This window comes from Rhinichthys klamathensis, unplaced genomic scaffold (genome assembly GCF_029890125.1).
Source record: "Rhinichthys klamathensis goyatoka isolate OS25496 unplaced genomic scaffold, OSU_Roscu_1.1 h1tg000118l_1, whole genome shotgun sequence".
NCBI lineage: Eukaryota > Metazoa > Chordata > Actinopteri > Cypriniformes > Leuciscidae > Rhinichthys > Rhinichthys klamathensis.
Genome location: NW_026606655.1, coordinates 388,971 through 402,368, shown reverse-complemented (window position 1 = coordinate 402,368; position 13,398 = coordinate 388,971). Strand labels below are relative to the sequence as shown.

The 13,398-nt window shown below is 35.0% G+C and overlaps 2 protein-coding genes across 4 annotated transcripts in view; one reads left to right on the top strand and one right to left on the bottom strand.

Annotated features, from left to right (window-relative positions):
* ciz1a (cdkn1a interacting zinc finger protein 1a) overlaps positions 1-10,681 on the bottom strand; it is a gene marked incomplete at its 3' end in the record, with an annotated part of 28,057 nt that extends 17,376 nt beyond the window's left edge. Inside the window, exons 1-8 of the mRNA XM_056255088.1 lie at positions 10,563-10,681; positions 6,816-7,030; positions 6,355-6,470; positions 3,774-3,940; positions 2,709-2,802; positions 1,864-1,957; positions 1,638-1,684; positions 541-617 (exon numbers count right to left, since the gene is read on the bottom strand). Of these exons, the coding sequence (XP_056111063.1) occupies positions 541-617; positions 1,638-1,684; positions 1,864-1,957; positions 2,709-2,802; positions 3,774-3,940; positions 6,355-6,470; positions 6,816-6,997 (777 nt within the window). The remainder of the gene's footprint in view (positions 1-540; positions 618-1,637; positions 1,685-1,863; positions 1,958-2,708; positions 2,803-3,773; positions 3,941-6,354; positions 6,471-6,815; positions 7,031-10,562) is intronic.
* A 1,587-nt stretch (positions 10,682-12,268) lies between these two features.
* Positions 12,269-13,398, top strand: part of dnm1a (dynamin 1a) — a 138,660-nt gene continuing 137,530 nt past the window's right edge. For all 3 annotated transcript variants that reach the window (XM_056255098.1, XM_056255096.1, XM_056255095.1), the window contains exon 1: positions 12,269-12,562. In XM_056255098.1, the coding sequence (XP_056111073.1) occupies positions 12,402-12,562 (161 nt within the window). In that variant the 5' untranslated portion in view covers positions 12,269-12,401. The remainder of the gene's footprint in view (positions 12,563-13,398) is intronic.

Below are 13,398 nucleotides of genomic sequence, written 5' to 3'. Positions count from 1 at the left end.
CATTTGTGCTGATTTTGTCCATATAGACTCACATTTGTGCTGATTTCGTCCATATACACACATTTGTGCTGATTTCGTGCATAGACACATTTGTGCTGATTTCATCCATATAGACACACATTTGTGCTGATTTAGTCCATAGACACACATTTGTGCTGATTTCGTCCATATAGACACACATTTGTGCTGATTTAGTCCATATAGACACACATTTGTGCTGATTTCGTCCATATAGACACACATTTATGCTGGTTTTGTCCATATAGACACGTTTGTGCTGATTTCGTTCATATAGACACACATTTGTGCTGATTTCGTTCATATAGACACACATTTGTGCTGATTTCGTTCATATAGACACATTTGTGCTGATTTTGTCCATATAGACTCACATTTGTGCTGATTTCGTCCATATACACACATTTGTGCTGATTTCGTGCATAGACACATTTGTGCTGATTTCATCCATATAGACACACATTTCCATAATTATCTCTATGGAAAGAGCCTCCCGGACCACACAGAGATGATGGTACCAACCTTGGCCACTTGACTCTGTTCATCGGCTTCAGCGGCGACCGGCCCGGCGACACTGCCTCCCTCCTGCAGTGTGCAGTCTGAAACACATCACACACACGTTCGTGTCATTCACAGGAGGAGGATTTCACACACACTGATAACACAATCAGAAGTTGAACCTTTTCCACCTCAAAAACACAACATGGTTTCCAGAGACAAGAGAAAATGCTGCGTAACACGACAATCATGGCCAATCAGAAAATGTTGTTTATTACACAGTGTTAACAAAACTATAATAGAATATAATCTCAATAATACAAAACTAACACTAGTCACGCCTGGTTAGGACATTCTGTTAGATAATTCTGCAGAATTATCAAATAACACTTATTTACTGGAGAATAGGTTCAGTTGTAACCTTCCCCCCGTTCCGTTGTAATGGCATTTTCACAAATTTAGAAAGAAATTATTTTGTAATTGACACCAGGCCATAGATGATATGTTGATTAATATTCATGAGTGCTTCTTTTCAAGATAAGACTACACACATCTGGTTTGTTACTGAACGAATCTGCATTTTTGAACGAATCGATTGAGTGAATAATTCAATAACTCATTCATAAAGACAGTGACTTGCATCGTTTCTGAATGAATCGGACATTTTTAACAAATCTCACAATGACAGATTTGTCTCCACCTACTGGTGATTTTAGTATCATTAAAAAAAAAAAGGTTAAAATATTATACAGGTGAAACTTGAAAAATGAGAATATCGTGGAAAAGTTCAGTAATTCAACTTAAAAGTGAAACTAATATATTATATAGACTCATTACATGCAAAGTGAGATATTTCAAGCCTTTATTTGTTATAATTTTGATGATTATGGTTTACAGCTTATGAAAACCCCAAATTCAAAATTAAAATATTGTGAAAAGGTTTTCATAAGCTGTATGAAAATACATATTTTCATACAGATATTCTAATTTTTCGAGTTTCACCTGTATATATTCATATATATGTATTTATATTTCTATATACAGCAGTGGCCAAAAGTGATGTCCAGCCAATTCATGTTGAAAATACCCAGAATATCCCTCAACACAGTTATGATGATTACCTGCAGGATCCGGGCTCTTGTATTCAGTGTTTTGAGCTAAATCTGACCTGCACAAAAACAGAAACCACATCATAAAAATACATAAAATACATATAAACAAAGGATCAAAATCAACCTGTATGATCTTATATTCTTGATGAAAGATTAAGACTGAGGTGCACTGATGAATCATTCTCGATAAGACAAGAAATGTATTTGGAAAGTAAAGTGTGATTTCACGACTCACAGATTTGAAGTCACGGACGCATCAGTTCTGTGTTTTTTGGCCGCTGGTTCATCGGGCGGTTCTGAAGGATCGGCGACGATGGAAACTTCATCTGCTGTTCAAATCAAAGCACAGATCAGAGACTGGTCACATGACTTCTGGCCTTCAAAACTCAACATATTTTTCGTTAGGGCTGTTTATGGACAATTTTTTTTAAATCTCTGTATTTTTGGGCTGAGTGGTGATATACAATATATATCTCGGTATTGTCTACTTTTTGTTAATTTGGATAAAAAGAAGCTGAACATTTTTTTTTTCGGTCTCTTCTGCTCAATTATTTGATCAGGAATACAGTAAAAAAATATGATATATTATTCTAATGTAAATCAGCTGTTTTCTATGTGAATATATAGTAAAGTGTAATTTATTCCTGTGATCAAATCTGTATTTTTAGCATCATTACTCCAGTCTTCAGTGTCACATGATCCTTCAGAAATCACTCTAATATGAGGATCTGATGATCAAGAAACATTTATGATTATTATCAATGTTGAAAACAGTTCATATTTTTGTGGAAACCGTGATATTTAAATTTTTCAGGATTTTTTGATGAATAAAAGGTTCAAAAGAACAGCATTACTTTTGATCAATTTAATGCGTCCTTAATGCATAATAGTATATAAATAAAATCTTACCGAGCCCACACTTTTTGAACAGTATAATGTATACTAATTAGTTTTGTAGAATTTGTACAAATATTACCCCTTTTTTGTGATGATTACATGATTTCTGTATACATTTCGTTCATGCACAACACTTTTGACAGTAAATAGACAGAGAGCTCGTCCTCCAGATACCTCTGCTACTGCTGCTGCTCCTGGCTTCTGATTGGCTGTTGCTGCTTCCCGCTGGTCTCTGCTCAATTTCCCTCTTTCTGTCCGGCTGACGTGCCTGAAACTCCTGAGTATGTTAAGATAGAGACAGATTCACCAAATATAGAACGATTTTAACAAATATGTAATTTATTTGTTAAAAATTGATGCATGCATGTCAGTTCAGTAACATTCAAACAGATGATGGAAAAAATGTATACTCAAATAACTCTTTATGTGATGAAGTTTAATATTTAGGGTTTGTTCAAATCATAATCACTAATGCAACTGCATTAAAAATGGTATTTTAGTTGTGTAATCAATTGAGAATTATATTCTCAATCAATGAATTAGTTCTCTCAATTAATAATCATCTGCAATATTTACCCGCTGGTTATTAATCCTAAAAGCGTTTTTATTTATTTGACATTTGCATTATCTGGCTATGGTAACAGAGCTTTCATGCTTGCAGTTGCCAGATTTAAGAGTTTAAAGGTTTTCTCTTAAATAAATACAGTTCCTGCCCAGTTTTTTTATTTAATGGGACAGCATCGAAAAATGTGTTTTTTTCATCATTTACTCACACGTTTTTCCAAGCCTGTACGAGTTTCTTACTTTCGTTGAACATAAAATAAGATATTTTAAATAATGTTTATAACCAAACAGTTGATGAGCCCTATCGACTCTCATAGTATGGAATAAAGATACTATGGAAGTAAATGTTGCCATTCTTTAAAATATCTTTTGTGTTCATCAGAAGAAACTCATCAGGTTTGAAACAACATGAGGGCGAGTGAATAATGACAGAATATTCAGAGTAAACGATAATTTTTGGGTGAACTGTCCCTTTAAAAGTAGCTTTTTGTTGTTCCAGTGTTCATAATGTAAAGATTGGTAATTTATATGATAAACTAGATGGAAACTAGATGAGATAAACAATGCAAATTGATGTTCTCTTGATTTGCGCTAAAGTGAAAGTGCAATAATTCTGATGAAATGTAAAAAATTGTAAAAGAGTCACGATGAGGTGTCACTATCGTGCAGCTCTAGCCCACTTACATTGCTGAAATAGCGCGCGTGTGGATTGAAATGTCGCGGGAATCCCATGTGTGGAGTTTTGATGGCCACTCCCATTGGAACGGGCCCGAGGAGAGACGCTCTGGATCCGGCGCTGAAGAACTGAGGGAACTGTTGCCCGCCCATCGCAAAGCCACGCATGCTTCCAGCTTCAGACAGAAGAGAAATCAGTCAGCACGTCACCAAACACAACACCACCACAAACCAGTGCTCATCCCGAATACCGGTGTTATTTTTGTTATGATTTTTTAATATACGTCGCTTAAAGGTAGCCCCCTGGATGCCAGCCGAGCTTAGCCCCGCCCACAACATCTGAGGTCGGGAAGTTCGGTCTGGACTTGATCGGTTGTGAAGCAAGTATAGTAGTAGTAGTAGTAGTAACTGATCAACAGTAACGTAATCATCCACGTCACCAAAGAGCGCTTGGGTTGAGTTCGTTTACAACAAAGATGGCCGCCGCTGGAGAACGGAGATGTGTAGGTTCAGCCGTTATAGAAGATGTCGACAGCGCATTAATTTTAACCCTTTGATGCACAACATGGGTCTAAATGGACCCGGCTGAGTTTTCATTTTCTATATCTTTGCAAGAAATTAATTTTATCATTCAGTATTCCAGGTATTCCTCAATTAACTTGTTTGAGATCATTACAAATCCTTATTTAAATTTTTCCTTTCTTACTTTTCGAATAAAAATCGTTTTTGTGTCACTACCCTTCTAATGCGCAACATGGGTCTAAAAAGACCCGTATTTCATGTTTCTTTGCTGAATATTTGAAAGAAATTTATTTTATCATTTATTAATCCAGGTATTCATTAAATATCTTGTTTTTTGATTTCCACAAATCATTATATTTATTTTTCCTTTCTTACTTTATAAACAAACACGGTTTTTGTATTTCTACATCAATTTTACACACATGGGTCAAAAATGACCCATATTGGAACCTTTGATATTTATAAATAGTTTAAATATATTTACTGCAGAAAACTATTCACCTGCCACACATTTCACAATTCAACACGGCTGCTTTTGTATATTTCATGCATGTAAGTTTTATTTAATACATTTTTTGTCACAGAAAATATTTGATATTTTGTGAAAGACATCTAGATATAGCCTAATATTTGAACGTTTAGGCTAAGGTTACCTTGACCTTGAAATCCATTACAAGTGCAAAAGAGAAACATGTCCAATGCTATTAGCTAGCTTGCGGTCGACATATTCTATTTTATCTAATAGCTAGGTCAACAAAATAAAAGTTGCAATAGAAAGTTATATATATACAAGTATATATTGTCGCTGTTGGGCAGAAACCTTGTACCTCCATATTCATTTTTATTTGTGGTCATAAATCAATGCTATCAGTCACATAAGCCACCGTGTGGTGGCGTTCAGGTGCACTATGGCTGCTGTCGCATCATCCGGGTGGATGCTGCACATTGGTGGTGGAGAGATCCCCCGACAGTTGCACTACACTACAGTTCAATTTCAGTGTTATCGGTTATATGTGTGACAAGGTGGCCAATAAACATATTTCAAGTGTTACAGTAAATGTGTTGATCTAAACAACTGTGACATTGGCTATTTTAACAAAAAGTTTTCTTTATTCTTTTGTTTTATCGCGCTTGCATAGATGGGTCATTTTAGACCCATGTGTGTAAACTTGATGTATTAACACAAAACCTAGGAAATATTGAAATAAATATAAATTAATATTATTAAGTATAATAAATATAAATTAATATTATTAAGTAAAAGACGAGCAATAAAATGCAAAAGTTATCAAGGGAATATTATTCGACAAGAAAAATGTACAAGAATTATAATAATAATATGAATTTGAAAACCCTGCACCATTAATTTAATGGAAATAATGTAATAATAATAACTGTCTGAGTGCCTTACTAAAATACTAGATTTTTAGGGGGAAATGTTTTTCCATTGTCATGAAAATAATGCGGTTTTAACAATCCTAAAAAGAGGATTTATTGAATTTTAGGGTAAAACGTGACCTTTATAATTAATAATAAGTAAACAAGGGAATATTATTCGAATAGAAAAACTCAAAACTTGTTTTGTCGAGATCATTGGTAATTAGTTCATTAGTTAACTACATTAATTAGCATGAACTAATACTGCACTTATACAGCATTTATTAATGTTAGTTTCAACATTTACTAATACATTATTAAAATCTTGTTAACATTAGTTAATGCACTGTGAACTAACATGAACAGCTGTGTTTTTATTAACTAACGTTAACAAAGATTAACATATACAGTAACAAATGTATTGCTCATGGTTAGTTAATGGATGCATTAACGAATGAACCTTATTGTAAGTGTAACCAGATCATTTCTGGCCTCCATATGAGCTTGAAAGCTCTAGTGTGTGAATGAATCCACGCTGCACATCTCTCACAGCTTGTTTGATTCTGCACGTCCACGAACGCATGCAGTTTAGGAGGAACACTGGTCTCTCCGGGATTTAAGGGACTACATGTGTCTTAATATAGTGCCTGCTATATTAGGATGAGACGATAAAGCGTGTGGCTCAGTTTACCCTGCATCTGTTGCATGAGCAGAGCCCCTTGCAGCATGGGGTTGTGTCCGATGATGGTCTGAGTGGCGGAGCAGAGGTTCACCATACGAGCAGACGGGGGCGCTGGAGCCATAGACCTGTTTGATGACAACACACACACAACACATAAACTCATGCATGTGTCTCAGCTCAATGTAAAAGAAGCATTATAAGAAAATAAGGTTCATTAGTTAACATGAACTAACAATGGGATGGGCGGCGATTAATCGCATCTTGACCAGCCTTGATTCATTTAAATCTCATTTAAAGACTCATCTCTCTTGCATTTTGATTGTGATTAATTTTTGTAATTGTTTAATAATCTTAGACTGTATGTGCTGGGCTGTATGTAAAGCACTTGTGTTGTTTTTAAATGTGCTATATAAATAAATGTGATCGAATTATCGAGACTATGGGATGTGTGGAGCATTGGTGAAGCGCACCGTGCCGTCTGGTGGTGGTGTGTGATGTGGTGTGCGGGCGGAGGCTGAGGAGGAGGAGGAGGTGGAGGAGGAGGAGGAGGCGTCTGATGCTGGAACAGCTGTTGGAGCTGACGCAGATGCTGCTGGAACTGGTGCTGTTGCTGCTGCTGCTGCTGCTGCTGGTGCTGATGAGGGTTAAACATTCTCCTGGCGTCTGTACGGTCCACCACTTCAGTCTGGGGGAACAGAGATGAGTCACTGCATATACGCCTCTTCACCATCGCTCCTATGAGCATTAGGTCACAGAGAGATGCACGATATATCGGCCAACATATCGGTATCGGCCGGTATATGTTCATTTTTAATGTTATCGTTTGGCTCAAATACAAAAGAAAGGAAAGAAAATATGGCCGATATATTAAAGCCGATAAATAATGTATTATTTCCTTCAGCTGAGACGCTTCAGATGCGCACTGTTCAACATGATGGGTTTAAATTGCTTGAAATTTGCTTGAAATCACTTCAAAAAAGGAAAATACAGTTCAGCGCAAGTCTGTCATATCGGCTACAAAAAATTATAATGAGAACATTATATATAATTGTGTGATTGAGACACAGATTTTAATGGTGAGACTTTTGTTTTTGTAATCAGGCTCTCAAAAACTATATAAAAATTCGGATTTAGTTTTATCGGCCAATATATCGGTTATCGGCTTTAAAATATAAAGAATTATCGGTTATCGGTAGGGATGCACGATGATATCGGGACAACATCGGTATCGGCCGATAAAAGCTTAAAATGACTATCATCGGCCGATATGAATATTACTGCCAAAGAGCCTTGCCGATAGGGTGGCGTGTTTTCTTATGCGCACGTGACGACCGTGAACGAACTTAAACTTCCAACTAGGGGTGTGCGTCTCACATTCTTCCAAATAACTTTTATTTTCAACAGAAGAAAGAAATTTATTTGGGGTTAAAACAACTTGAGAGTAAATGATGACAATTCAAATGTTTGGGAGAACTATCCCTTTAATGTTAATAAAACAACAAAACACAAAGAGGAAATCACTCACTGCTCTTGACTGAGAACTTTAATAGAAGCTTTAATAAGCTTTTTTCGCACTTGTCGGTATATAAAAATACAAATATATCGGTATCGGGCAAAATTAGTTTGAAAGTATCGTGCATCCCTAGTTATCGGTCAAAATGTTCATATCGGTGCATCCCTATTAATGCAGTAGTATTATTTCGACAAATTGCAATTACGATTAAAACTGCAATATGACATGATCCGATTCTGAACATCTCATATTGAATCATAAAAATTGTATAAAATCTGTCTCTGAATTTTTCCACCCAATCTTTTATTAAAACTAGTTTATTGAAACAACCAGTTGTGTAAACTGCCACTATGTTAAGACTGTGACACTGTACATTATTTAACATACCGGCTTATTTACTTATTTCAAAAAAGAAGACATCATCCAATCATAAAAGAAGACGTGTGTGTGTGTGAGTGTGTGTGTGTATATATATATATACTGGTGCTGGGCAACGATTAATCGTGATTATTCTCATCCAATATAAAAGTTTGTGTTTACATAAAATATGTGTGTGCTGTGTATAATTATTATGTATATATAAATATTCACATATGCATGTATAATTTTAAAAGAAAATTGTATATTTATATATAATACAAATTATGCATAAATATATTATACAGTATATACATGCACATATTTCTTAAATAAATACATGCATGTTTTTACTTATATACAAAATAATTATACACACACACACATATATATTATGTAAACAGTTTTTTTTTTATTTTGGTTGCGATTAATCGTTGCCCAGCACCAGTATATATATATATATATATATATATATATATATATATATATATATATATATTACCAGTATATATATATATATATATATATATATATATATATATATATATATATATATATATATATATATAATATATATACACACACACACACTGCCCTGCCAAAAAAAAAATCTGCGGTTTGGATTAAAATAGGCAAATGCTTAAGAGTTTATTATTTGATCCTTATTGCAGTGATTATTATGTTTCTAGCATGTTATATGTTTGGCAGCAGTTCTTCTAACCCTAACTGATGAAGTGTGTAGCTTTTCATTTCTTAAACAACCATGTAGGAAGAAACATCATGGCTGTATTCCAGGAGGACAATGTCAAGATTCATCAGGCTCAGATTATGAAAGAATAGTTGTGAGGAGCATGAAGAATCATTTTCACACATGAATACCGACCTTAAAATCATTAAAAAAATAGGCATATATATCGGCCCATATATGTTCCTTTGTGATTTAATTGTTATTGGCCTGATAAGAAATGTGACCGATAAATATAATGTATTATTTCCTTCAGATGCGCACTGTTCAACATGATGGCTTTGAATTGCTTGAAATATGATTGGAATCACTTCAAACAAGAAATACAGTTCATATACAGGGCAACACAAATCTGTCATATCTACAGAAAACTATATAAAACTATACATAAAACTACATAAAACTATAATGAGAACATCATCATAATTGTGTGCTTGAGACTTGGATTTTAATGGTGAGATTTTTGTTTTTATAATCAGGCTCTCAAAAAGGATATAAAAACTTTAGATTTCACTTCAGCTTATATATCAGGTATCAAATATAAAGAATTATTGGTTATCGGTATCAGACGAAATGTTAGTATCAGTGCATCCCTAAGCACCAGAAATTATGCTCCTCTTGATGGAAATAACATTATATACATTTTGGATACAATATCTTGTATTGAAAAGGCAAGAGTCAAGTAACTTTGAAAAAGAAATGTTTAGTATATGATGTAAAAGAGTAAGCCCTTAAAGGCAAAATATAAAATAATATATATTATATATAATTATAAAATGGACGCAAGGGAGTCCGTGGAAACATTTAGAGGAAAGCGGTTAAGAAAATGTAAAAATAAATAAGAATTAGTCAATAAATAAATATTAGTCAATAAATTAGATTAAAATAAATAAGTTAACACAAATGTGATTAAAATACAAATATTAGTTATTAAATAGATTAAAATAAATTAAGGAATGAAAATATTAGGCTAGTTAGTTATTAGGCTATTAAATGAATTTAATCAGATTTTAAATAAATTACGATAAATAAAATTAATATAAATAAATAATACATTTAACAGTACATTACAATAGTAAGTAGAACAATATAACAACGTAACTTAAAGCTAGTTTTAGATTTATAACATGAATTTGTCAGCGTATAATGTGGGCATTTATAAAAGATAGCTGCATTGTAAATGTTGGGATGGACATGAGGATCATATTTGGGATTCTGTGGCATCTAAACCAGACGAGTGACGAATGAGCGAACAAACAAACAAACAAACAATGAATCAAGACAAAAACAATAACAGCTCGACAGTCTGGCAGTGTCTCAAACCCTCGCTCCCTACACAGACAGCAGCTTTAGAGCATCTCAAGAGCATACAGATGCATTTCAGGGAATCAAACAATTGCAATTATGCCTTAAGATGTTGTCTAGATAGGTGACTCACCGGGGTTTAGGGACACAGCCATAATCTTTATCTGTGTGCTATATGCTAAAGCGCTAGCTGTCAGAAACACGACAACATCAGCGACCACCCACAAGCCTCTCTCGTAATATTGGTATTTTTAACCTTGGTGTCCACTTATCTGCAGAATTAAAGCTAGTACTCACCAATTTTGCTGCAGGGAATATGAGTTTAATTGAGGAGAAATGAGCGAACGCCTGTTGAAAGTTCCTATGTCACATTAGCGCCGTGCTAACACTCGCACACCGGTCTCAGAGCGACAGTGACGGCAGCGCGCCACACAGCGACCCCTGCAGGACTGGAGGAGACACGGCGCATTACACTGAAGCACCTGCACATTCAGACATGTTCCCAAGACTCATTTGATTCTTTTTCTTCAGGAGACTAAGGATTATTGCACCAGTCTGGAGAACATTTTGTTCATTTTACTTGTTTACTTTATAAACTAAATTGGTTAGTTGTATGGGTTTCTTTATTTATTGGGTGTATGTGGATTGAAGTTTGTGCATGTTTACACAGCAAAGTGTTTTTCAGGGAATAAGAGACAGACAGACAGACAGACAGACGGATGGATGGATGGACGGACGGACGGACAGACATATAGATAGATAGATAGATAGATAGATAGATAGATAGATAGATAGATAGATAGACAGACAAAGATAGATAGATAGATAGATAGATGATAGATGGATAAATAGATGGATAGATAGATAGATAGACAGACATATAGATAGATGGATAGATAGATGATAGATGGAAAAATAGATGGATAGATAGATAGATAGATGGATAGATAGACAGACAAGGATATAGATAGATAGATAGATAGACAGACATATAGATAGATAGATAGATAGATAGATAGACAGACATATAGATAGATAGATAGATAGATAGATAGATAGATGATAGATAGACAGACAAAGATAGATAGATAGATAGACAGACAAAGATAGATAGATATATAGATAGATGATAGATGGATAGATAGATAGATAGATGGATAGATAGACAGACAAGGATATAGATAGATAGATAGATAGACAGACATATAGATAGATAGATAGATAGATAGACAGACATATAGATAGATAGATAGATAGATGATAGATAGACAGACAAAGATAGATAGATAGACAGACAAAGATAGATAGATAGATAGATAGATAGATAGATGATAGATGGAAAAATAGATGGATAGATAGATAGATAGATAGATAGATAGATAGATAGATAGACAGACATATAGATAGATTGATAGATAGATAGATAGATAGATGGATAGATAGATGATATATGGAAAAATAGATAGATAGATAGATGGATAGATAGACAGACAAAGATAGATAGATAGATAGATAGATAGATAGATAGACAGACAGACAAAGATAGATAGATAGATAGATAGATAGATAGATAGATGATAGATGGAAAAATAGATGGATAGATAGATAGATAGATAGATAGACAGACATATAGATAGATTGATAGATAGATAGATAGATAGATGGATAGATAGATGATATATGGAAAAATAGATAGATAGATAGATGGATAGATAGACAGACAAAGATAGATAGATAGATAGATAGATAGATAGATAGATAGATAGATAGATAGATAGATAGATAGATAGATAGATAGATAGATCCATCACAGGAGTGAAATCACATTAAAATAGTTTTGACTTTAACAAGCGCGCCCACTACTGAGAGAACACGGTGCTGCAGCTCGTGCCCGCGCGCGCGCTCACTGAGAGAAAAGCAGCTCATCATCATCTCAGAAGGACTGCAGACACACACACACTCTCACACACACACGCACACAGAGAGAGATAAAGAGAGAGAGAGACAGACTAACTCAATGCCGAAATAAGACCCGTCCTGAAAGCGTGATCGTGAGAGAGAGAAAGAGAGAGAGACGGAATAAATCAATGCCGAAATTCACTTAAAACACATATTCATTCATTGCCGGTCATCGCGATGGGGAACCGGGGGATGGAGGATCTGATTCCTCTGGTCAACCGAATGCAAGATGCGTTCTCCGCCATCGGGCAGAACGCGGAGCTGGACCTGCCGCAGATCGCGGTGGTGGGCGGACAAAGCGCCGGGAAGAGCTCCGTGCTCGAGAACTTCGTGGGGAAGTAAGTCGTTCATGCATTATAATCATATATGCAACACCTAATAACATACAATAATAAAGCAGTATCAATCTTATATTCCAGCTCAGTCATGCATCAATGATATGCAAAGGTCATTGTGATGATGATAACCTTTAAGTGTTATTGAGGCATGATGGAGGATCATAAAATCACCAGCCATTTTCACAACAACACATCTAAATCTAGTTACATAATCCCCCTCAATAGTAATTTATAGTGTATTCTTCAATATGCATTAGTGCATCATCATCATTAGTGAAATCTGTGATGATGATGATAATAATAATAATGCACAAGCTCAGAAGCCATAATAGAAATACTGTGTGAAAGATGGATGCTGATGCAGATTCACCTTTGTGTTGCTGGAGATTCAACCTGCACAAGGCAGATCATAATGAGCTGAGATTATGCATAAGCAATTAAACATAACAATTATCGGCCCTTTTATTATGGAGACGTTCTCTAATGTTGCATGGCATTGTTTCAATATAAAAACAGAAAACATTTGATTTCATGCATGCAACAACAACAACAACAAAATCCTCATTAGTAGTGTTTGCGAGCTAATTAAACCTCTTAAAGCGTGTTTGTGCTCCAGACATGAACGATTCCCCCAAATCTACTACTAAGTGTTCAGATGCACCATTTTCACCTGCTGGACCAGAAAACAGATGGAAAAAAACCCCTACAGATACACATTAAAGGACTCGAGTCACATCTAGATATCCAGACGATCAGAGACGTGACACCCTAGCAACCTAGAACATCTCTTAGCAACGCCCTAGCAACCACCCACAACATTCAAGCATCATGGTGGT